Genomic DNA, 23,591 nt, shown 5'->3' on the forward strand with positions numbered 1-23,591 from the left:
TTCCTCGCCCGCCCCGATTTTATTCAGATATTTCCCCTATTCCATCTCAGTCCTGAAGGAGGGTTCAACTGGAAACGTCGAATGTTCATTGATGTTGCCCGGCCTGCTGAGTTCCGCCAGCATTTTGTTTGTGTTGCTCTGGATTTCCAGCATCTGCAGTTTGTCGTGTTTGTGATCTCCCTCTCCGTTGTCCCTCCCGCCTCCGGCCGCCGGCGGCGCTGCATGGACCTCCGGCCGCCGGCGGCGCTGCAAGGACCTCCGGCCACCAGTGACGCTGCGTGGACCTCCGGCCACCGGCGGCGATGTGCAGACCTCCGGCCACTGGTGGCGCTGCATGGACCTCCGGCCACTGGAGGCGCTGCACGGACCTCCGGCCACTGGAGGCGCTGCACGGACCTCCGGCCACTGATGGCGCTGCATGGACCTCCGGCCACCGGTGGCGCTGCGTGGACCTCCGGCCACCGGCGGCGCTGCACGGACCTCCGTCCACGGGTGGTGCTGCGGCGAATATCCTGCTGAACGTCGGCCCGGTGCCCATCACAGTTGTCGCCGGCGGTTCTGCTGTCGGGGAGGTGAGTAATGGAGTTTGTGTAAATCGGGGGTTTGCTGCAGTTGGAAAGGGCCGGGACCGAGTTCTGCCGGACGGCTGCAGACTCCGGGCTCTCCGGTCCCGCAGCCCCGGTTTTAGCTTTGCGCCCGAGCCCGGGCTGTGGGATCAGTCAGTTGTGGTTCCCAGGCTGGGAGGGGGTTTGGGGTGAAGGGGATCTGTCTGTGTGTGGGTAGAGGTTACGGGTGGACTGTGGGTGTGGGGTGAGTGGTCGGAAAGATGTGGGACCCTAGGCCTGAAAGGGGGCGGTTGTTAGAAAGTGGGATGTCCTTTCAGCAGGGGTGCAGTGCTAATTGTTTTAGGTGCCGGAGCTGACAAAATACTTGCCATTTCCTAGATCCTCTCTGTATATATATGTCTCACCCAGTTTGTGTACCTGCTGATTTCATGTACTGGACAACGTCCTTGCCCCAATCGAGTAATGAACAGGTAAACAAATTGAGTGTGGTATATATATACATATAGGGCTTCTTATAATGTCAGAATCAGGTTTATTATCACAGTCAATTGGCGTGAAATTTGTTGACTTAGCAACAGGAGTTCAATGCGATACATATTCTGGCATAGATAAGAAATAAATTAAAACATAATAAATAAAAAAGTAAATCATTATGCATAATGAATAGATTGTTAAAAATGTGTAAAAACAGAAATGATGTATATTAAAAAGTGAGGTAATGTCCAAAGCTTTCAAAGTCCATTCAGGAATCGGATGGCTGAGGGGAAGAAACTGTTCCTGAATCGCTGAGTGTGTGCCTTCAGGCTTCTGAACCTCCTACCTGATGGTAACAGTGAGAAAAGGGCAGGCCCTGGGTGCTGGAGGTCCTTTGTAATGGATGGTGTCTTTATGAGACACCGTTTCCTAAAGATGTCCGGATACTTTGTAGGCTAGTACCCAAAATGGAGCTGACTGGAATACAATTACAGAGGCCCAGGTTCTGCAACTTCTCAATTAGGATAGTGGGAATGATGGTATTAAATGCGGAGCTGTAGTCGATGAACAGCAGCCTGACATAGCTGCTTGTGTTGTTCAGGTGGTCTAAAACCGTGTGAAGAGCCATGGAGATTGCATCTGCCGTTGACCTATTGTGACGACAGGCAAATTGCAGTGGGTTCAGGTCCTTGCTGAGGCGGGAGTTCATTTCAGTCATAACCAACCTCCCAAAGCATTTCATGACTGTCGATGTAGTGCTGCTGGGCAATAGTCCTTAAGGCAGCCCACATTCTTCTTCTTTGGCGCTGGTATAATGGTAAACCAAGATGAAAGAAATATATCAATTCCAGAGCTCCACAGAAATATACTGATAGTTAAAACATTAACAATAGTATAGCCTATCAGTACATTTCAGTGTATAACTGGTACAATAAAACATATAATACTTAATAATATGACAAAGTATTACTCAGTTGCACTCACTAATTATCATAAAATATAATTATCAAGCGAGTAAAGAAAAAGAAACCAATCATGTGTTTTACCAATTTAAAAGTAATTACCTACTTACCAAATGCCACCAATGAGAAGTTTCAAAATAATTTCCTCAAAGGGTCAGGCGTAATATGTATTCGGGGGTCTGAAGCAACTCTTGTCCTGGTATCATCTGCTGATCTGTGGTACTGCAGCCATGTTGTGACATACGGCTCAGGATTCCACTGAACTAGAGGAGGTCTGTGTAGTTTAACAAACATAAGTGCTGATACATGATCTATGAGAGTCCTTGAGTGTGTTGTTATTATCAAGTTGATGTGACTGAATCCTCTCTCACACTCAGCAGTACTAATAGGAATAACTTGTGAACAGCTCAGTAATGGGCGTAAATCTTGGGGGATGCGGTGTCCACGATTCTCCACATAATCCCTGAAGGCATTTATTACAGAGGAAGAAGAAAGCTTAAGCCTCTTACAGAGAGATGATATTGCAGCTTCTCCATAATTCTCCATCAGGCAGAAGGTACCGAAGCATCCGGGCTCACACGACAAGACTGCGTAACAGCTTCTTCCCCCAAGCCATCAGACTCCTCAATACCCAGAGTCTAGACTGACATTCACATCATTTATTATTATATTGTTATTTGTCCGCTACTGTGCCTATTGTCTTGTTTATAAATTATTGTACTGCCCTGCACTGTTTTTGCACACTTTATGTTGTCCTGTGCAGGTCTGTAGTCTAGTGCAGTTTTTTAATGTTGTTTTTATGTAGTCTGGGGTAGCCTTGTGCAGTCTCACATAGTCTAGTGTAGTTTTGTGTTGTTTTATGTAGCACCAGGGTCCTGGAGAAACATTGTCTCGTTTTTACTGTGTACTGTACCAGCAGTTTATGGTCGAAATGACAATAAAATACAACTTAGCTTGAAAAAAAAATTAAGCGGTATTTCAGCTGGCCAGTTATCTTTATCAAGGACACACATTTCATTTGGCTGGGAATTAATACATACTTTGAGCTTTAGAAGTTTGAGAACCTTTCAAGGATGTTGCCGTGAACATAAGATGCTGCAAGTCGTTTATAGGACGAGCAAGAAATTGTCGATAGTTAATGGAGACAATTTTGTTGTTGCTTGTTAAGGTAATTTCTCCAAACTTCCCCTTTTCAACTGCCTCTTGAGCGTCTAGAGTTTTTGTACCAGGTTGGTCTTTCAGTCCATGCAGTGATCTTCTGATCCATTGGGTCAGTTTGTCTGCATAAACAGTCATAGTAGTGTGTTTCTGTAAACACTCTGACAGTAAACCAAGTTCATGCAACGTGTCATACGTTAGAGCGAAGTCCAATGGAAACTGTCCTGAAGAATCTTTTCAACAGACCTTCATAGGTTTTTCTGTCACTCCCAGATCCTGTTTCATTCTTCATTGCTTTTTCAAAGTGAAAACACAGTGCTTCATAATTTTCCCGCACTGCTGAAACTGTTCGAAACAAGCTAGCCACGCACCTGGTGCCCAGAACACAGCCTGTTTTGCAAATTTGTTGTTCTGGTTGAGAGGCACATTCAGACAGTTCCTTTTGATTTGGAGGTGATCTACTGTAAACAGAGTAGAATTTGTCCATAAATGATTGAAAATGATTTATTCATTGAACTTCTCTCACTGAATCACCTACTGCAAGTTCTAATCTGTGATTAAGACCGTGCCAATTTGTCACATCAGGATAACGTTCCTTGAGAATTGTCGCAACACCAGATTTGACACCAGGCATTATGTTCGCCCGACCACTAGCAAATGCTACAAGGTTCTGTTTCAAGTAAAAGTCATCAAACCCATGGTTCATGAGACAATTCAAAAGATGCTTAACAATAGTTGCAGCTTTCTGATCAGGCAGTTCAATTAGATCTAAAAACATAAAATGGGGATCACCTTCCTTATCACGTTTCAAGTAAACTATTTGGGCGGTCTTAATGCTCAGGCTTGTTGATTGATCAATGAGAACAGAAAATTTGCCATTTTTTCTGTTTGATATGCTAGCAAATTTTCTTTTTCATATTCATGGCTACTGTTGAAGTCAGAAGTTTACATACACCACAGCCAAATACTCAGTTATACACAATTCCTGACATTTAATTGAAGAAAACATTCTCTGTCTTATGTCAGTTAGGATCAGTACTTTATTTTAAGAATGTGAAATGTCAGAATAATAGTAGAGAGTGTAAAAGAGGTTTACCAGGATATTATCTAGATTAGAGGGCATGAGCTATAGCGAGAGGTTGGACAAACTTGTGTTGTTTTCTCCAGGGCGGCGCAGGCTGGGGTGAGACTAGATGGACGTTTATAAGATTACAAGTGGAGTAGACAGAGTAGACAGATGGTATGTTTTTCCCGGGGGTTGAAATGTCTAACACATTTAAGGTGAGAAGAGATGTGAGCGGCAAGTTTGTTTCTTTCCACATGAATAGTGGGTAGCTGGAGTGCTCTGCCTGGGGTGATGGGAGACCCCACCAGTCACGTGATCCCATTTGCCCCTGGCATTTAACTGCAGATATAACAAGCTCTTCGCGCATGCTCACAGTCTCCGGCTGGGTGGTGCTGAAGTGGATCTGATGTTGGCCGTGAACCCTGAACTGAGGGCCAATTACTCACTTAGTACCAGTTATCTGGGCTTGTCAAAAATGTGTAGACTTCACTTAGTCTTCATTGAACAATCCAAGCCAGGAGCCCAGGCTGTCTATTTCCACAGAATTGAAATGGGAGTCCCGCCCACAGCTCACATGAGGCTGTTTCCCGCAGATCTGCCCTGCCCTCTGCTTTGTGACGCAAAATCATGTGGTGTGTGCTCAAAGTCCCCGGATTGGTGGTAATGCTTCCTCCATGTTGTGTTGGGGAAATCTGATGTTGGCCACTGAGTCCCATTAACTTCCCCCAACTTGCCTCGCTTTCTGAGGCTTCTCGCATTTGTCCTGAAGCTTTATGGCTGTCATGTCTTCTCCCCGACTGGGGTGGGTGAGAAAGGTGAACATCCCAGGCTGTGGGGATCTTTGATTTCACTGCCTGCTTTACCGAGGGACTGGGAAGACTAGTGGGGAGAATGATTTCTGTGATGTGCTGACCTGTATCCAAAGTTCTCTGCTGTTCCTCGCAGTCACGGAAAGGGTAGTTGCCATACAAAAGCATGAAGTGTCTGGATGGAAACTTTCTATGGTGTGTTGATAAAAATTTGGTGAGGGTCAAGGGCATATGCCAAAATTCTTATTGTTTGTTCTAACTTTGTCATTTTAGGATCTTTTATACAGTAGTATGTGCGATTAATTCAATATCTGTGTATTGCTGGAGGATCATCAGTGATTGTCCTTGATCCCTTCTCCCACCTGGTTCTATCTGCTCATCCCTGCCCATCTTGTTCAACCTCTGTCCAGTCTCCGAACCCCCTCCCCCCCGCTTCAGTGATATGCATCAACCATCTGGGTCAACCTCGGTCCACCCTGTATCCCACCACCTCAATGTTATATATCAGCAATCTTTCTTCTAACCTTTGTCTTCATTGTGAAGTGTTCTTTTACACCTTTGGCCTTGCTGAGTTATTTCCAGTTCAGCTTTTGTTAGCTGGAATGCCAGAGGGTCATCAGGTACCGGTTCTGTTGTGTATTGGTGTGGAGGTGCTAGTTTCTGAACTGTGACTGGCTGACAGACTGCAGCATTTTACTGGCAGCTAAGAGTACTGTGAGAGTTGGTGCTTGGGCAGTAATCCTGTGATCTACGTTCCAGGCATATGGAACTGTTGGTGTTTTGGCTTTGACTTTGGTTAGTGCTTCTACAGGTGGGGCTGGATGGTCATCCTTCTGCAATAAAGCAGAAATTTCGAGCAGCTGGACATCAGTTGTGGGGAAATCCCGGATTGCACTACCAAGTGTGAGATGTGGGGACCAATGTGTGAGTCTCTCAGGGTCGGTGAGTGGCAGATTCAGCTGTGTGACTCTGTGAGGTTGGGGCCTGGGATATCACAGATTTTGACTCAGGTAAATTGGACCCGGGGATCGAGCTGCTTGAGTTTATGAGGTGTTGAGCAACTATTTCTGGTCGGGGATCAGATGTTTGTTTCTGGAGTTCCTTTGGAAGCAATGACTGCTAAACTGAGTAAAGGATGAGTAACTTCAGGGTTACAGGAGGAAGGCAGGAATATGGTGTTGGAATAAAAATCAGCCGTGGTTGAGTGGTGAGGCAGACCAGATGGATTGAATCACCTAATTCTGTTCCTGTGTCTTATGTCTTACCATGACTGAATGATGGCTCCTTCTTATCCCATATCGTTTTGTGACGCATGAGAGAAAGTAAAAGATTGTTCACTGAGATCATTATATTTATTTTCAATGTTTAAATTTCTGTGTGTTTTGTTCTTAGAAACATGAAGCAGAAATGTTTGGTTCTCCATTTTATTGTTAATGTGCTTCATTATCTTTCATGTTAAAGTTAGATCTGCAGTGATAGATTCATTGGAAGAAAAACCCCAACTGGAAGCAAACCACGACTGAAGACGAGGGAACAGCAACAAGTGAACCAGCCCGAGGACTGAGAGCATCAACTGGAGAGAACCCATCTGACTCGGAGAATCCAGTGATTCATCAGGAGAAAGTTTGGTGAGTCTCATTTACTCAAACACTGGTCCTTTAGACATTACATAACTGTACAAAGGATGGTAGGAAATAGTTGGAGTGAGACTGAATGTGCCCAGAAGAAGTTATGCCTCTGTCAGACCCAGTTGCAATCACTCCAGGTCTGGTAATGTGCTTCCAGCTGCCCAGCCCTTTAAAACCACTCCCATTCTGTGGAAGTGGAATCCAGATAAAGTCACTCAGAGACCATATCAGTACAAACTCTTTATTCCAAGCACCCGGGGCTTACTCAGTTAGTCGCTCAAACAGGAACAGTCTATGACTGTTCCCACCCAATCCACGAACTGACTAACAATCCCCCTTACACCACAGGTATATCCATCCAGATACCCTCCACACAAGACAGGCTGGAGCCAAAGTTATTAACTACATGACAGCCCCTAAAGACAAATTACAAAATACTCATAATAGCTTTCACACACAAAACAGACTGAAGTTGTCCTATCTCTACGCATGATTGCCCAAGGAGTTAAGCATCCTGAAACTCTAGCTAGCGACCCGCAAGAAGAAATATGGCTCAGCATGTCTCAGCACATCTAGAAACATAGAAAATAGGTGCAGGAGTAGGCCATTCGGCCCTTCGAGCCTGCACCACCATTCAGTACGATCATGGCTGCTCATCCAACTCAGAACCCTGTACCTGCCTTCCCTCCATAACCCCTGATCCCTCTAGCCACAAGGGCCATATCTAACTCCCTCTTAAGTATAGCCAATGAACTGGCCTCAACTGTTTCCTGTGGCAGAGAATTCCACAGATTCACCACTCTCTGCGTGAAGAAGTTTTTCCTCATCTCGGTCTTAAAAGGCTTCCCCTTTATCCTTAAACTGTGACCCCTCATTCTGGACTTCCCCAACCTTGGGAACAATCTTCCTGCATCTAGCCTGTCCAATCCCTTTATAATTTTATGCGTTTCAATAAGGTTCCCCTCAATCTTCTAAATTCCAACGAGTATAAGCCTAGTCAATCCAGTCTTTCATCATATGAAAGTCCTGCTATGCCAGGAATCAATCTGGTGAACCTTCTTTGTACTCCCTCTATGGCAAGCATGTCTTTCCTCAGATTAGGGGACCAAAACTGCACACAATACTCCAGGTGTAGTCTCACCAAAGCCTTGTACAACTGCAGTAGTACCTCCCTGCTCCTGTACTCGAATCCTCTTGCTATAAATGGCAGCATACCATTCGCCTTTTTCACTGCCTGCTGTACCTGCATGCCCACTTTCAATGGCTGGTGTATAATGACACCCAGGTCTCGTTGCACCTCCCCTTTTCCTAATCAGCCACCATTCAGACAATAATCTGTTTTCCTGTTCTTGCCACCAAACTGGATATCCTCACATTTATCCATATTAAATTGCATCTGCCATGAATTTGCCCACTCACCTAACCTATCCAAGTCACCCTGCATCCTCTTAGCATCTTCCTCACATCTAACACTGCCGCCCAGCTTCGTGTCATCCGCAAACTTGGAGATGCTTCATTTAATTCCCTCGTCCAAGTCATTAATATATATTGTAAACAACTGGGGTCCCAGTACTGAGCCTTGCGGTACCCCACTAGTCACTGTCTGCCATTCTGAAAAGGTCCCGTTTATTCCCACTCTCTGCTTCCTGTCTGCCAACCAATTCTCTATTCACATCAAAACCATACCCCCAATACCGTGTGCTTTAAGTTTGCACACTAATCTCCTGTGTGGGACCTTGTCAAAAGCCTTTTGAAAATCCAAATATACCACATCCACTGGTTCCCCCCATCCACTCTACTAGTTACATCCTCAAAAGATTCTATGAGATTCGTCAGGCATGATTTTCCTTTCACAAATCCATGCTGACTTTGTCCGATCATTTCACCGCTTTCCAAATGTGCTGTTATCACATCCTTGATAACAGACTCCAGCAGTTTCCCCACCACCGACGTTAGGCTAACCAGTCTATAATTCCCCGGTTTCTCTCTCCCTCCTTTTTTAAAAAGTGGAGTTACATTAGCCACCCTCCAATCCTCAGGAACTATTCCAGAAACTAAAGAGTTTTGAAAAATTATCACTAATGCATCCACTATTTCTTGGGCTACTTCCTTAAGCACTCTGAGATGCAGAACATCTGGCCCTGGGGATTTATCTGTCTTTAATCCCTTCAATTTACCAAACACCACTTCCCTACTAACATGTATTTCCCTCAGATCCTCCATCTCACTGGACCCTCTGTCCCCTGCTATTTCCGGAAGATTATTTATGTCCTCCTCAGTGAAGACAGAACCAAAGTAGTTATTGAGTTGGTCTGTCGTGTTCATCATCTGTTCGCCACCAGCAGTTTCTTTCATGAAGACCGGCTGCTATTGTTAACCCTTTACATACTTTATCATTCCCTCCTTTTCATCATTACATCATCAACAAAGCAACCGAGTTTTACAGAGAAAGTAACCGAATACAGCATTGACTCATCAGTGGGTAAAGACAGCAGAATCAGTAATTATAACAATGATATGTACAACTATTAGGCCATAATGCAATATCTCACCCCACGTATTACCGAACAGGCTTTCGAAGACCACCATTTCGACCCTTCGGTGAACCCGTGTAAATCCTGCCCTACTTTCTTGATGCTGTCAGTCTCCTTGGCAGTGTGCTCGGAGAGGGATGTAATGTTAGTAGACTCATCAGGGATATAGGTGCAGCATTCTGTGTCAGTAATAGCACAGGTTCCCCCTTTCTCAGCCAGGATAAAACCTAAAGCCTCACGATTCTGTGGGACTGTTTGCCGGATTGCAATCATTTCAGTGGATATTTCTGTTACTTGGGCCTGTGTTTCTGTCAGGGCCCCTGCAGTATTGTGGCCAGCTCCTCAAGTGTTGTAGCCAAATTGATTATCTCTCATGAATTCCTGGCTACTCCATAGGAGAGAAAAGCGATCATCCAAAATCGCTCAGTCTCAGCTTCTCCGCTGCTGGGCACCTGCAAGTATGGCCAGGATGCATGATTCCCAGTACAGGAAGTTCTGTTTGAGAGATACCATCCCTCAAAACACTGACAGCCACAGTCATCTCTGACTGGACCACAGTTCCTCACCTCACTTCCCCGGGTGTTATTTGAGAAAGCCCAGGCTGAGAGTTCCTCACTCTGGTTGAGCGGGATTACTGACATTGGAATCGTAGTTTTACCATGCTGGGGAATTTTGGTACAAACCCAGCAAGCCCCCAGTTTAATCCCTTACTCACTCTTCCTTCAGATAGTCCTAACGAAGGGTCTCGGCCTGAAACGTCGACTGCACCTCTTCCTAGAGATGCTGCCTGGCCTGCTGCGTTCACCAGCAACTTTGATGTGTGTTGCTTGAATTTCCAGCATCTGCAGAATTCCTGTTGTAGGACCCCAGTTCTATCTGTTTGGCGTAGGTGTGACAGAGAGACAAAAAGGTGTTAACATGGGATCCCCCGGATGCTGGGGTGAGCCCTCTCAAAGTCATAAACACAAACACCACTATCAACCAATACATTTTTCTTTAGTCCGAGAGAGTCATTCTACTCAGTTCCTTCAGTAACACGTTTGTTGTCTGTTTGATGTATCCACCGACATTGCCCCTTCAGTTTCACAGCGTGGGAGTGGTCAGTAACACCTGATATGGTCCTCTCCATCGAGGTCTGAGCTTCCCTCAATCCCAGTTCTTGATCAGGACAAAATTCCCAGGTTCTATGGTGGGATAGTCACTCCTCTCTGTGGGGTAGTTCTCCTCCTTGTAAGCCTGTTGTACCTGTGAATGTGATGCTTGGAGAATTTTGGTTAGTTGGCATATGTATTTCCCCATCTCTTCTCCAGGGGTATGCATATCCAACTTTGCTGGTAGACTTTCTGGGAGCAATGGTACACAATGTCTTGGTCCCCAGGGTGTCCTCATGGGCCATCCATAAATGATTTCAGCTGGTGACAACCCTGTTTTCCCCTGTGGGGTAACCCTCATGTGGAATAGGGGTGATGGTGGGACCTTCAACCAAGTGAGTCCAGTCTCCGCCGTTAGTTCGGCCAATTTACTTGCCTTTGGTTCTCTCCACTATGCCAGCAGCCTGTGGGTGGTGTACACGCTGGAACTGGTGTTTGGTAACTAGTTTGTTACATACCTCTTTGTTTACTTTCGCCACAAAGTGTGGGCCATTGTCAGAGCTCAGCATCTCTGGCAGGCCGTACCTGGGAATTATTTCCTGTAATAATACCTTCAAAACAGTCATAGCAGCATTACTGGTAGTTGGAATAGCTTCAATCCATCTACTAAACACGTCTATAATAACTAAGCAATATCTATAGCAATGTACTCTGGGCAATTCGATAAAATCAACTTATAGACATGAAAAATGTTCACCTGGCAAGGGAGTAGTACCCAGTGTCCAGGGTGAAATCCTGGCCACTGGGAGATCCTGCTTTCTCTGGCAGACAGAGCGTAGGTGTTCAGCAAAACCATCACACATTCAGCCACACATTTTAATTCCACATCCCATTCCCATTCTGATATGTCTATCCACGGCCTCCTCTACTGTAAAGATGAAGCCACACTCAGATGAGAGGAACAACACCTTATATTCCGTCTGGGTAGCCTCCAACCTGATGGCATGAACATTGACTTGTCTAACTTCCGCTAATGCCCCACCTCCCCCTCGTACCCCATCCGTTATTTATTTATATACACACGTTCTTTCTCTCACTCTCCTTTTTCTCCCTCTGTCCCTCTGACTATACCCCTTGCCCATCCTCTGGGTTCCCCCCCCAACAGCGTTGTCTTTCTCCCCGGACCTCCTGTCCCATGATCCTCTCATATCCCTTTTGCCAATCACCTGTCCAGCTCTTGGCTCCATCCCTCCCCCTCCTGTCTTCTCCTATCATTTTGGATCTCCTTCTCCCCCTCCCACTTTCAAATCCCTTACTAGCTCTTCCTTCAGTTAGTCCTGACGAAGGGTCTCGGTCCGAAACGTTGACTGTACCTCTTCCTAGAGATGCTGCCTGGCCTGCTGCATTCACCAGCAACTTTGACGTGTGTTGCTTGAATTCCTCGTGTTTACAATATATAATGTTATCAACTAATGAGAGTTCAATGTATAATGTTATCAGCTCTCAGTGTGTCTCTCCTCAAGCTGCAGAGAACTAGTAATGAGCCTGTCTTATCTAACCGCTGAAGACAGAGTTCACTTCAGTTAAAAAAAATCCTATTCAGTCCCAATTATTCGTTTAGCCAGTGGTTACATAGGTTCAAAATGAATTTTTTATATATCCTCAATTCCTCTGGAGGATTCAGGGGAAATATTTATGTTCAATACAGAAACTGGTGTTATCTGTGTGTATTGTGGCAATGCAAAAGTTGCTGGAGAATTTACAAGTGGGAAGAAGTGGAGTGATATTAGGAAATCTGACTTTTTAAAGCATAATTTAGCAAGCAAACCACATATGGACAATGTGCAAAAGCTCTGGTGAGAAAATTCTTCACTACCTGTTACAGGCCTGCTGCATAGGTTGTGTGAGAGAGCAGATGAACTTGATCGAACGCAGAGGAGATCAAAGTTCTTATCGACAGTGATTTGCCAGCTGTTAAAATGAATACCTCTCTATATAAAATTCACTGTGCATATGTTGTCACTGGGTTAAAAAATGCACAGTACAAGATTTATGTGCACACTGGCCATTACAAATTAGAGGGGACATTGGTGGTAAGGTGGGGAGACCTCCAGTGTCCCTGATGTCCTCACCTACAAGATGTGCATCCAGCTGCAGCTTGTAACCCTGCACTCTAAGGAGTTGGAACTTGAAACGGATGAATTCTGGATCATCCAGGAGTTGGAGGGGGTGATAGATATGACATGAAGAGAGGTGAGTTACACCCAAGGTGCAGGACACAGGAAACTGGGTGAGAGTCAGGAAGGGGAATGAGGTTCGATAGCCATCGCAGAGTACTCTTGATGCTATCCCGCACAACAACAGGTAGACCACTTTAGAAACTGTTGGGGTGGATTACCTGGCAGAGGAAAGTCAAAGGGGTGATAGGGGATTCGTTAGTTAGGGGAACAGAACAAGAGGGGACTAATATCCTAGTGCAGGGGTAAGGCTTGCTCGTGCTATTTCGCGGGGAGAGATGATGTGGTTGAAATAAATTGTAGGGGGAATGGGAGCCAGAATGACAGAACAGATAGTGGAGAGGGTGAATTGAATTAACTTTATTACATACATCCTTCATATACATGAGGAGTAGAAATCTTTATGTTACGTCTCCATCTAAATGTGCAATGTGTAATTTAGAGTAATTTATAATAAATAGTTTGTACATAGGGCAGTCAATATAACACAGAAATGCAGTTGTATCAGCATGAATTAATCAGTCTATGGCCTGGTAGAAGATGATGTCCCGGAGCCTGTTGGTCCTTTTGCTGTGGTACCGTTTCCTGGCTGGTAGCAGCAGGAACAGTTTGTGGTTGTGGTGAATTGGGTCCCCAGTATCCTTTGGGCCCTTTTTCCACACCTGTCTCTGTAAATGTCCTGAATAGTGGGAAGTTCACATCTGCAGATGCTCTGGGCTGTCCGCACCACTCTCTGCAGGTTCCTGCGATTAAGGGAAGTACAGTTCCCATACCAGGCCTTAATTCAGCAGTCAAGATGCTCTCAATTGTGTAACTCTAGAAAGTTCTGAGCATTTGGTGCCCCATCCCAAGCTTCTTCAACCATCTGAAGTGAAAGAGGAGCTGTTGTGCTTTCTTCACCACACAGCGGGTATGTACAGACAATGTGAGATCCTCGGTGATGTTTATGCCGAGGAACTTAAAGCTGTTCACCCTCTCAACCCCAGATCGATTGATGTCAATAGGGGTTAGCCTGTCTCCATTCCTCCTGTTGTCCACAATCAGCTCCTTTGTTTTTGTGACAATCAGAGAGAGGTTGTTTTCTTGACACCAGTCAGATGTTGTTGAGACTTCAGACAGAGTCAGCAATCAAATGGTTGAGTGTGGTGTAATGAATGTGTTGAGCTGTGTATATCACATTGTAGGAAAGCCAGATGAGCTCAGGACAGGGAATTATGATATTGTAGCCATTATTGGGACTTGGTTGTACACAACAGTCCGAGGGATTTAGAGGAACAAATTTGTAGAGAGATGGCAGACCATGCCAAGAAACAAAGGTTGATTCAGTAACTGATTTTAACTTTCCATATATTGACTGGGACTCCCATACTGTAAAAGGACTAGATGGGTTTGAGTTTGTCAAATGTGCCCTTAATCAGTACGTTGAATTCCCGACGTAGAAGTGTGCAATAAGCTGTTAGGAAATGATCCAGGACTGGTGGCAGAAATTAGTGATCATAATGCCATGAAATTCAAAGCAAATATGGAAAAAGGGAGGTCTGGACCACGGGTTGAGATTCTAAATTGGACAAAGGTCAATTTTGATGGTATCAGAAAGGATCTGACAAGTATGGATTGGGACAGGCTGTTTTCTGGCAAAGGAGTACTTGGTAAGTGGGAGGCCTTCAGAAGTGAAAGTTTGAGTGTGTGGAGTTTGTAGGTGCCTGCCAAAATAAAAGTTGAAAGGTAACTGGTGCAGGGAACCTTGGTTTTCAAGAGATATTGAAACCCCAGATATTTTGTTCCTCTAAATGCCTCAGACTGTTGGGTGCTACCAAGACTCATTAATGACTACAATATCATAATTCCACGCCTGAGCTCATCCGACTTTGTTTTAGTCGTCTTCAGTAGGTTTCTAAAAGTTTCCCAATAGTTTTTGCTCTTTTGTTTGCCCTCTCTTTGGCTTTTATGTTGGTGTTGGCTTTGGCTTCTCATTTCAGCCACAGTTGTGTCCTCCTGCCTTTCCAATGCGTCCACTTCTTTGGGATGTATCGATCACTCACCTCCCCAATTGCTCCCAGAAACTCCAGCCATTGCTGCTCCGTTGTCACTCCTACTGTATCCCTTCCAAACAAGTTTGGCCAGCTTCTCTGTCATGGAAACATGGAGAAGTTCAGTAAGAAAACAGGCTATTTGGCCCATCTAGTCAATGCCAAAAAAAACCATTTAAGCTGTCTAATGCACCAATCTGCACCAGGACCATCGCCCTCCATACCCCTACCCCCATCTGAACTTTTTTGAAATGGTGAAGCTGAGCTCATATTCACCACTTCTGCTGGCATCTCATTCCACACTCTCACGACCATTTCAGTACAGAGCTTTTACACATGTTCCCGTTAAAATTTCACCTTCCCCACTTACCCATGACCTCTGGTTGTCATCTCACCCAACCTCCATGGAAAAAGCTGCTTGCATTTACCCTGTCTATACCCTCATAATTTTGTATACTTTGAACAAATCCTCAAAGCAATGTATAATTTCCTTGTTTATGTTTGGAGCCTTTTTCAGGTGTATAAGATGATGAGGGGCATTGATCGTGTGGATAGCCGGAGGTTTTTTCCCAGGGCTGAAATGGCTAACACGAGGGGCATAGTTGTAAGCTGCTTGGAAATAGATACCGAGTGGATGTCAGGGGTAAGTTTTTTTACACAGAGAGTGGTGGGCGTGTGGAATACACTGCCAGCTATTTGTGTGAGAGTGTTTCAATTACTGTGGGGCCAGACACCCATTCAGATCACTGAGAACAGGGAATAATACCAATGGAGAGAGTCAAACTGAGCCAGGTCACAGACTGGAGATGACAGAAATGCCCTATTCATTCAGGAAGAGCATCAGAATTTGATGGTCATTCCAGATACCAGCATTGTGCCCATTTAGAAGATGATTTCTCCCTCTAACTTGGGTTGAACCTCACAGTAACAGTGTGATGTCAGTTCACACCTTGACAAATCAAGTGATCTCATCTGAAATGTTGTCCTACACCCATTGATCGGTTTTGTAAATCTTTTTTGCAGGTTAAAAATGATGAGGAATTTGTTTCCGGGAATCTCGAACACAACACACCAGTTTTGCTGTCTCTGTCCAGACATTTAATAAGTGGAGCAAGGGATTCACTCGATCATCTGACCTGCTGGCACGCCCGTCATTTTACACAGTGGGGAGCCCATTCATTTGCTCAGACAGTAGGAATGGATCAGTCGGTCATCTCAACTGAAGGTACATCAGCAAGTTCACACTGGGACAAGGACATTCACCTGTTTTGTGTGTGAGAAGGGATTCAGTTGGTCTTCTCACCTGTGGACACACCAGTCAGTTCACACTGGGCAGACGCTGGTTATATGCTGAATTTTGGGGAAGGATTCACTCAGTCGTCTGACCTAATGGCTCACCAGCGAGTTCAAACTGGGGAGAGGCCATTCACCTGCTCAGACTGTGGGAAGACCTTCACTCGGTCATCCCAACTAAAGATACATCAGCATGTTCACACTGGAGAGAGGCCGTTTACCTGCTCAGACTGTGGGAAGGGATTCTCTTTGTCATCTCAGTTACTGAGACACCAGTCAGTTCACACCGGAGAGTGGCCATTCACCTGCTTGGACTGTGGGAAGGGATTCACTAAATCTTCTCACCTACTGAGACACCAGTCAGTTCACACTGGGAAGAGGCCATTCACCTGCGCAGACTGTGGGAAGGGATTCACTGAATCATCTCATCTGAAGGTGCATCAGCGAGTTCACACTGGAGAGAGGCCGTTCACCTGCTCAAACTGTGGGAAGGGATTCACTGAATTATCTCAACTGAAGGTACATCAGCAAGTTCACACCGGAGAGAGGCCATTCACCTGCTCAACCTGTGGGAAAGGATTCACTTCGTCATCTCATCTGAAGGTACATCAGCGAGTTCACACTGGGGAGAGGCCATTCACCTGCTCAGAGTGTGGGAAAGGGTTCACACAGTTAGCTAGCCTACAAGCACACCAGTCAGTTCACACCAGGGAGAGGCCATTCACATGCTCAGACTGTGGGAAGGGATTCACTCGATCATCTCGCCTACTGACACACCTGTCAGTTCACACTAGGGAGAGGCCGTTCACCTGCTCAGTGTGTGGGAAGGGATTCACTCGATCATCTCAACTACAGAGACACCAGCAAGTTCACAGTGGGTAGAGGCTGATCACCTGCTGTGAATGTGGGAAGCGATTCACTCAGTAATGTAACCTTATGTAACTCTCGCTTCGGCTAGCAGCTTAATATAGGGGGTGATAGCCCATCAGCCGGGCAAAACTTATGAAATCTCGTTTTGGTGGATGCTGTGTGATGTGTCCGCTGTTACAAATCAGTACCCCAAAATAACAAACAGTACACAATATGTGATTAAATGAATGAGATTTAAAATTCTTACTTTGACTGTAGGGTTAGTAAAGAAAGCAAAAAAAAAGAAAATGGGCCCACTCTCTCCACTCACGTCTTCTCATCTCTCCCCAGCAAAAGACCATGAAATCTCTCTTCCAGGCTCACAAGGAAGAACATTTCTGTCATTGGATAGCCTCGCACTCCAAAACCCTGTTATCTCTAGTCGTAACCTAAACATTGCTGCTACAGAGAAACTATTACCTCAGCAGTGAAACATTACAGAGAGGCCGTTACTTTAGCAGTGAAACCTTACAGCTTGTTACACTTGTGACACACTACCGGGTTCACACTAGAGACAAAGTTTGATTAAGCTGCATGCTGGATATTTGTCCATCACCGTGCTGAATGCAATTTCGAGAGTGACTGCCGGTGCTGAACTCTGCAATAATTGCTGCTGCTCCCCACACCCAGTTCTGCACCCTGGTCACTGGGCATGGGAGGAGTTTCATCAGCTACATATTCACCTTTAATGGGACTGGAGTTTAATATTTTGGATCTGAGACAAATAAATCAGTTCTATTTTAAACTCTGTCTCCGGTACTTGGTGAATTTATAATACACCTAGTGTACAGTAGAGAGTCGACTCAGGCCGGCTGGACCCTGCCAGTGATTCAGTTCCACGACGGTCCTTTGAAATCCTGCTCTGTTGTTCATCTCTCGCTCTCCCTGCGGTGATGGGTTCCAAACAGTCACCACTCTGTGGGTGAAGAGGTTTCCCTTGAATTTTCTGCAGACTGAAGAAGTCGAGCTGACTGCAGTTCTGTCTGAGATGTACTTCGCCCCTCAAATCTCTGGGCTGAGGAAGAATAACATTGGTAGTTAACGTCCTTATTGATGGCTGATTTCCACATTATGGGTCATTTTCTCTGCTTGTATAGGGTTGTTAGAAAACACCACTGTCCTCTAAAGACTGAAAGCAGAATGGGAAACCACCAGTTGGATGTTCAGTGGAGCAGGGTCAGAAACCAGCGGCGGGTCTGCACAGGGCAGAGTTTGGGGCTCTGGACGATGGTCAGGGTAAGAACGTATGATGAGGAGAAGGGAATCAGCAGCGGGGTGTGGTAACGAATGACAGAGTAGCAACATTTGGAAGCTGATTGACAGAGAAAATAATTCGGTTAATACCCGTGGTGAGGGTGTGTTGGGAATGGTTTTATCTATTGAGAGAGTTGTTCCTGCTTGTTTATCCTGTAGTATTATATCCGGATGGTTATTATGGATTGTCCTATCTGAAATAATGTGTTGATTATCATATAATTTGTCAGATTTTCTGGATCTGGCTTGAATTTATGGTACCTTTACGAATTGATGGAGAGCGTTCATGAGTTTGTATTTTAAAGCAAGATTTTGATGAATGATATTTGCCACTTGATTGTACCTTTGTAAGTAATCAGATTGAGTTAAACTGCTGCAGGATCCTGAAATGTGTTGGATTGTGTCTGGTTTCTCTTGGCATTTTCTGCACTTGCTGCCTTGTTTGTTTCTATTTCATGTGTTTTTGATTTTTTTTCCTTTTGTTAACCACCTTGTCCTGTATTTCTGGAAGGACCCCCTCTGTTTCTGGGAAGAGGTCTCCAACTCTCAGTCAGGTCCTCGATGCTTCCTTGTCACCATCCCGTCTGCTCAGATCGTTGGGATCTCTCCCATGGAGGGTCATACTTCCATAGTGATGTTTCATTTTTCTGATTTGACCTCTCATTGAAGTTTTCTGGTCTGTATTTCTTACACGATTGCATATACACACAGGGGGTGCTGAATCCTGTTCATTTTTGATGAAAATATATACGAGGGGTGATTGATATGTTCGCAGCCTCGGGTAGGAGTCAGTTTTAGAAAACCGAGCACATTTATTTTTCAACATAGTCCCCTCCTACACACTTAGTCCAGCAGTCGTGGAGCACACGGATCTTGGACCTCCAGAAAGTGTCCACAGATGGGCGATTGATAAGTTCATGGCCTCAGCTGGAAGGAGATGAGTTATACAGCTCTCGTTACATGCACATGCAGGTCAGCTCTTTGAGTGGTTATGCGGAAAGTTTGAAGTTAATAACTCATTTCCTTCTACCTTGGGCACAAACCTGTCAATTACCCCTGATGAGTTCTTATCTTCAAACTTTCTGCATAATCACTCAAAGAGTTGAACTGCATGTGCATGTAACGAGGGCTGTATAACTCATCTCCCTCTACCTTAGGCCATGAATTTATCAATCACCCCTCGTACATAGAAGTTTTATCTGACTGTTGTGTGATTTTTTTTTAATGTGTGTTATTTCACTTCCTTCTTCTGTCCAAGGTAGTGTTAATCTAAGTGGGTTTAGTGTAAATAGTTCTAAAGTTTTCCAAAGTTCTTATTTATCTTTATAAATTTTACTGATTGAAATGGGACAAAGATATTTTCACTTTAAAAAAGTCAATGTCGATATTGATGAAAGTGTTTATTGCCTTCGTTGTATTTGTTAACTATTGAGCTCTGTTTGGCAGGGTTTTTTAAGCCTTGAACTAAATTTTGTCAAAGGTTTTCCTGATTTCACACTACTTTCTATTTTCTTTGCTCGTTGATATTCCAGAGACGTGGATATCAAGAGTCCCGATGAAGAGTCTTGGCCTGAAATGGTGATTCCCATCCATAGATGCTGCCTGACATGCTGAGCTCCTCCAGCACTTTGTGTGTAGTTCTCTAGATTTCTAGCATCTGCAGGTCCTCTTGTTTCCCAGATACTTACATGCTTCTTGGAAGAACAAGCCAAAAACAAGCTGGTAGTGGGGTTGTGTGGATCTGTTGCTAAAATAGTAAATAAAATCATTAGAAATAGTTGGCATAGGGTTGGAAGATGTAGAATCTGTGGGTAGAATTAAGGAACAGCAAATGTAAAAAAAATCCCTGATGGAAATTGTATAGAGATCTCCAAACGGTAATAAGTATGTGGTCCGCAAATTACAATGGGAGACAGCAAATGCATGCGAAAAGGGCAATGTTCCAATAGTCATGGGGGATTGTCATGCAGGTGATTAGGAAAATTAGGATGGTGTTGATCTCAAGAGGAGGAATTCCTAGAATGCCTACAAGATGCTTTTTTAGAGCAGCTGGTGGTTGAGCCCACTTGGGAATGAGCTATTCTGGATTGGGTGTTGTAATGAAGCGGAATTAATGAGGACACTTAAGTTCAAAGAACCCTTAAGGGAAAGTGATCTTTATATGATCAAATTCACCCTGACATTGGAGAAGGAGAAGCTAAAGTCAGATGTGGAATTAAAGAAAATTAGAGAGGCATGAGAGATAAATTGGTCAAAATTAATTTGAAAAGAACATGGGCAGGATGAAAATAGAGCAGCAATGGCAGGAATTTCTGGAAGCAATTCGGAAGGCACAGGATATATACAGTGGCATGCAAATGTTTGGGCACCCCTGGTTAAATTTCTGTTACTGTGAATAGCTAAGCGAGTAAAAGATGACCTGATTTCCAAAAGGCACAAAGTTAAATATGGCACATTTCTTTAATATTTTAAGCAGGATTACATTTTTATTTCCATCTTTTACAGTTTCAAAATAGCAAGAAAGGAAAAGGGCCCGAAGCAAAAGTTTGGACAACCTGCATGGTCAGTACTTAGTAACATCCCCCTTGGCAAGGATCACAGCTTGTAAACGCTTTCTGCAGTCTTTCAATTCTACGAGTCTTTCAGTTCTTGTTTGGGTAAATTTCTGGGTTCAGTCATTAGCAGCAAAGCACTGACTCTGGAAATTACAAATCAGAATATTATGACAGTCACAGAGCCCAGCAGCACTGAAACAGGCCCTTCGGCCCTTCTAGTCAATGCTGACCTGTTTATGTTTTTACTGCCTAATTCCAACTACCTGCACCATAGCCTCCATACACCTCCCATCCATCTCATCACCCAAATTTCTCTTTAGTGTCTAAATCGAACCCACATCCACAACTTCTGCTGGCAGCTCATTCCACACTCCCACCAACCTCTGAGTGAAGAATTCCCCTTCAGACTCCCCTCAAAGTATTCACTTTCACCCTGAACTTATGTCCAATGTGGGGGTGAGAGGGAGGATGGGGTGGAGAGGAAAGACAGTAAGGGGACAGTAATGTTGCCTCCTTACAACGAAACTAGCCCTCTCACTGTGTCAGAATCAATGATTAAATCCAGCACCCAACACTGTGTTTTCATTCCTGCACATTGTAACTTGAACCATCTCACTGAGGTTCTGATGGAGACACAACCCCTGCCCTCTGCACATGTGATCACATCTCCCCTGATTCTGACATTTCAAATACCCTCAGAATGGTTTTCTGATTCAGTCTGAAGGTTATGGTACATTCAGCTCATCTTCAGACCTGACAAACCATGTCTTCCCACAGCTGCTTCCACCTGTTGGTGTGTCCTCTTTCCTCCACCTCCAGGGAAGCTGCATCTCCACACAAACTCCTCACTTGAGATGACTGTCTGTACCAGTGACACAGAAAATCACATCACTGTCACTCTCCTGATACCATCCGGGAAGCGGTACCGCAACATAAAAGCCAGGACCAGCAGGCTCCCGGACAGCTTCTTCCACCAGGCCGTCAGACTGATGAACTCACGCTGACTTGAGTGTACTCTATATTACATTGTCTGTTTTATTTATTATAAACTATTATAAATTACTATGATTGCACGTTGCACATTTAGATGGAGACGTAATGTAAAGATTTTTACTTCTCATGGATGTAAGAAATAAAGTTAATTCAATTCAATTCCTGATCCCGTATCTGAGCTGGTCGCCTCCGGGTATCCTCCGTCAACAAACTTCTTCCTCAGTCACCATCTGTGAGATTATAAAAAAACAATCAAAACGATCAGACAGCTCCTGTACCCCTCCACCCCTGAACAGGTTCCCCTGTTAAAAACTCTCTGCTCAGCCCCTTCCCTATTCCCTTTCCCTTTCAGACTCCCGATGTGCCAGCAGATCCGAATTCACCGTGTGGACATTTCTACCCCACAGGAGGCTGTACAAACCCGTGTCCTTCTCTGATGCACAGCTCAGTGACCCCAATCCCTGTCTGCACTCGCAGCCCATGACGGTGACAGCTGTCCTAGACTCTGTAACTCACAATCTTGTAACACAGAATCTTGTTCACAGCAAGTTTAGACAGTCATTAATATGCAGAGAGAATTGTTGTTTCCTGAAAGGACAGGCGAGCGAAGCTGTCTGATCCAATTCACCAGATGGTCCGGTGTTTACAAGTTAATTTGTCCCGGGACCCACTCATAACCCCGACCCACACAGACAGACAGACAGACAGACAGACTGTCCCTTCGCCCCAAACCCCCTGCAGAACCACAAGGAATTGACCCACGGCCCGGGCTCGGTCGCAAAGTGAAAACCGGGGCTGAGGAGAGCCCGGAGACAAACACCCCGCTGCCCACTCCACCAACAACACGGCACAGCCGGACACATCTCACAACACCGGATCCGCTCCCGATGAAACCCGAATTTAATTTTGTTGTTCCAGATCGGACCCAACAAAAGGTGTTTAAAATTGAAGCGCTCCCCCTCACGTGACGTCACACAGCAGCCCCCCCACGCGCCTGACCTCACCCATGGTCTCCCCGTATCTGCATCTGCTGTCACAAGCACGGTGCCTTACGTCACACACGCGCTGCTGTGCTCGAGCTTTTTCGGTTTAACGGCGACTGAGCTCGAGCTGCGCCCCCGCCCCCGAACAGTCAACCGAGGAATTGGACTGATTGCAGAGCCATTGGTGCGAAGCGATGTCAATCACTGGTTACAACCAATAGTGGAGGCGGACCAGCCGAGAGGGCGTTACCCCTGTCCCCTGCCGCAGTTCTGGCTTTAAACCGGAACAAATCCCAAAGTAAATGTCCGCTTTCTGATTTATTTCCATTTCTCTCCGAGGGAAGTTGGGCCGTTTGTGAAGCGCCTCCTGCGGCCGGAGTCTGATGTATCGCTGAGAGGTAGGAGGAGACCGCTCGGCCCGTCGGTTTGATGCCGGTTCCCCAGGGAGGGAGAGGATGAAGACGGTGAGAGAGGGGGCGGACAGGATGTTTGTCCCGGTGGGGACAGGAGGGGCTCATCTGTGGAAATGTCTGAGCCCACGGTGGTGGCGATTCACCACATTGGGGGCAAACACCGGCAGACTGTTGCCCTGCAAGCGGTGCCAATGGTCCGGGCAAAGTGACAATTATTTGTGTTTTGTTGAGATTGTACCGGGAATATGGTGTAAAATCCCGCTCCCCACACTAACACGGGTTATACAGACCAAAGAACAAACTGCCGGAGGAACTCAGTGGGTCGGGCAGCATCTGTGGAGGGAAATGGACCGTCAACATTTCGGGCCGAGACCCTCCCTCTGGACTGAGAGTGGACGGGAAATAGTCCGAGAAAAGAGGTGAGGGGTGGGGATGGGGCAAGAGCTGGGGAGTGAGAGGTGGGTCCAGGTGAGGGGGAGGTGGGAAGGTGGAAATAGTGACAGGGGTGGGAGGTGAGTGGTTGGGGCAACACGGGGCTGCAGAAGATGGAAATTAATTCCATAGAGGGTTAACAAAGAGGTTAGAGAGTATTTGTTATTGAGAGTGCAATGAAGATTCACCAGACTGATCCCTGGA

General features: G+C 45.4%; 1 protein-coding gene and 1 long non-coding RNA gene across 4 annotated transcripts; one reads left to right on the forward strand and one right to left on the reverse strand.

Moving 5' to 3' along the window:
- Nucleotides 1–487: 487 nt before the first annotated feature.
- Nucleotides 488–22,012, forward strand: LOC140206759 (uncharacterized). Of its 3 annotated transcripts, none has more exons than XM_072274963.1 (4): nt 488–572; nt 6,497–6,663; nt 15,579–16,451; nt 20,517–22,012. In XM_072274963.1, exons 3-4 carry the CDS (start codon nt 15,903–15,905, stop codon nt 20,583–20,585), a joined length of 618 nt encoding a protein of 205 aa, XP_072131064.1. In that variant the 5' UTR covers nt 488–572; nt 6,497–6,663; nt 15,579–15,902; the 3' UTR covers nt 20,586–22,012. The 3 variants fall into 3 exon arrangements, with proteins under 3 accessions (XP_072131064.1, XP_072131066.1, XP_072131065.1); XM_072274965.1 differs by having other exon boundaries at nt 15,579–16,367; XM_072274964.1 differs by having other exon boundaries at nt 490–572; nt 6,501–6,663.
- On the reverse strand, nt 20,467–22,715 carry LOC140206760 (uncharacterized). The gene is made up of 3 exons (XR_011888381.1): nt 22,564–22,715; nt 21,681–21,789; nt 20,467–20,709 (listed from the first exon to the last, which is right to left on the reverse strand). It is a non-coding gene; the product is annotated as an uncharacterized lncRNA (long non-coding RNA).
- Between the last annotated feature and the right edge of the window lie 876 nt (nt 22,716–23,591).

Source organism: Mobula birostris, chromosome 13 (assembly GCF_030028105.1).
Source record: "Mobula birostris isolate sMobBir1 chromosome 13, sMobBir1.hap1, whole genome shotgun sequence".
In the NCBI taxonomy this organism is placed as follows: Eukaryota; Metazoa; Chordata; class Chondrichthyes; order Myliobatiformes; family Myliobatidae; genus Mobula; species Mobula birostris.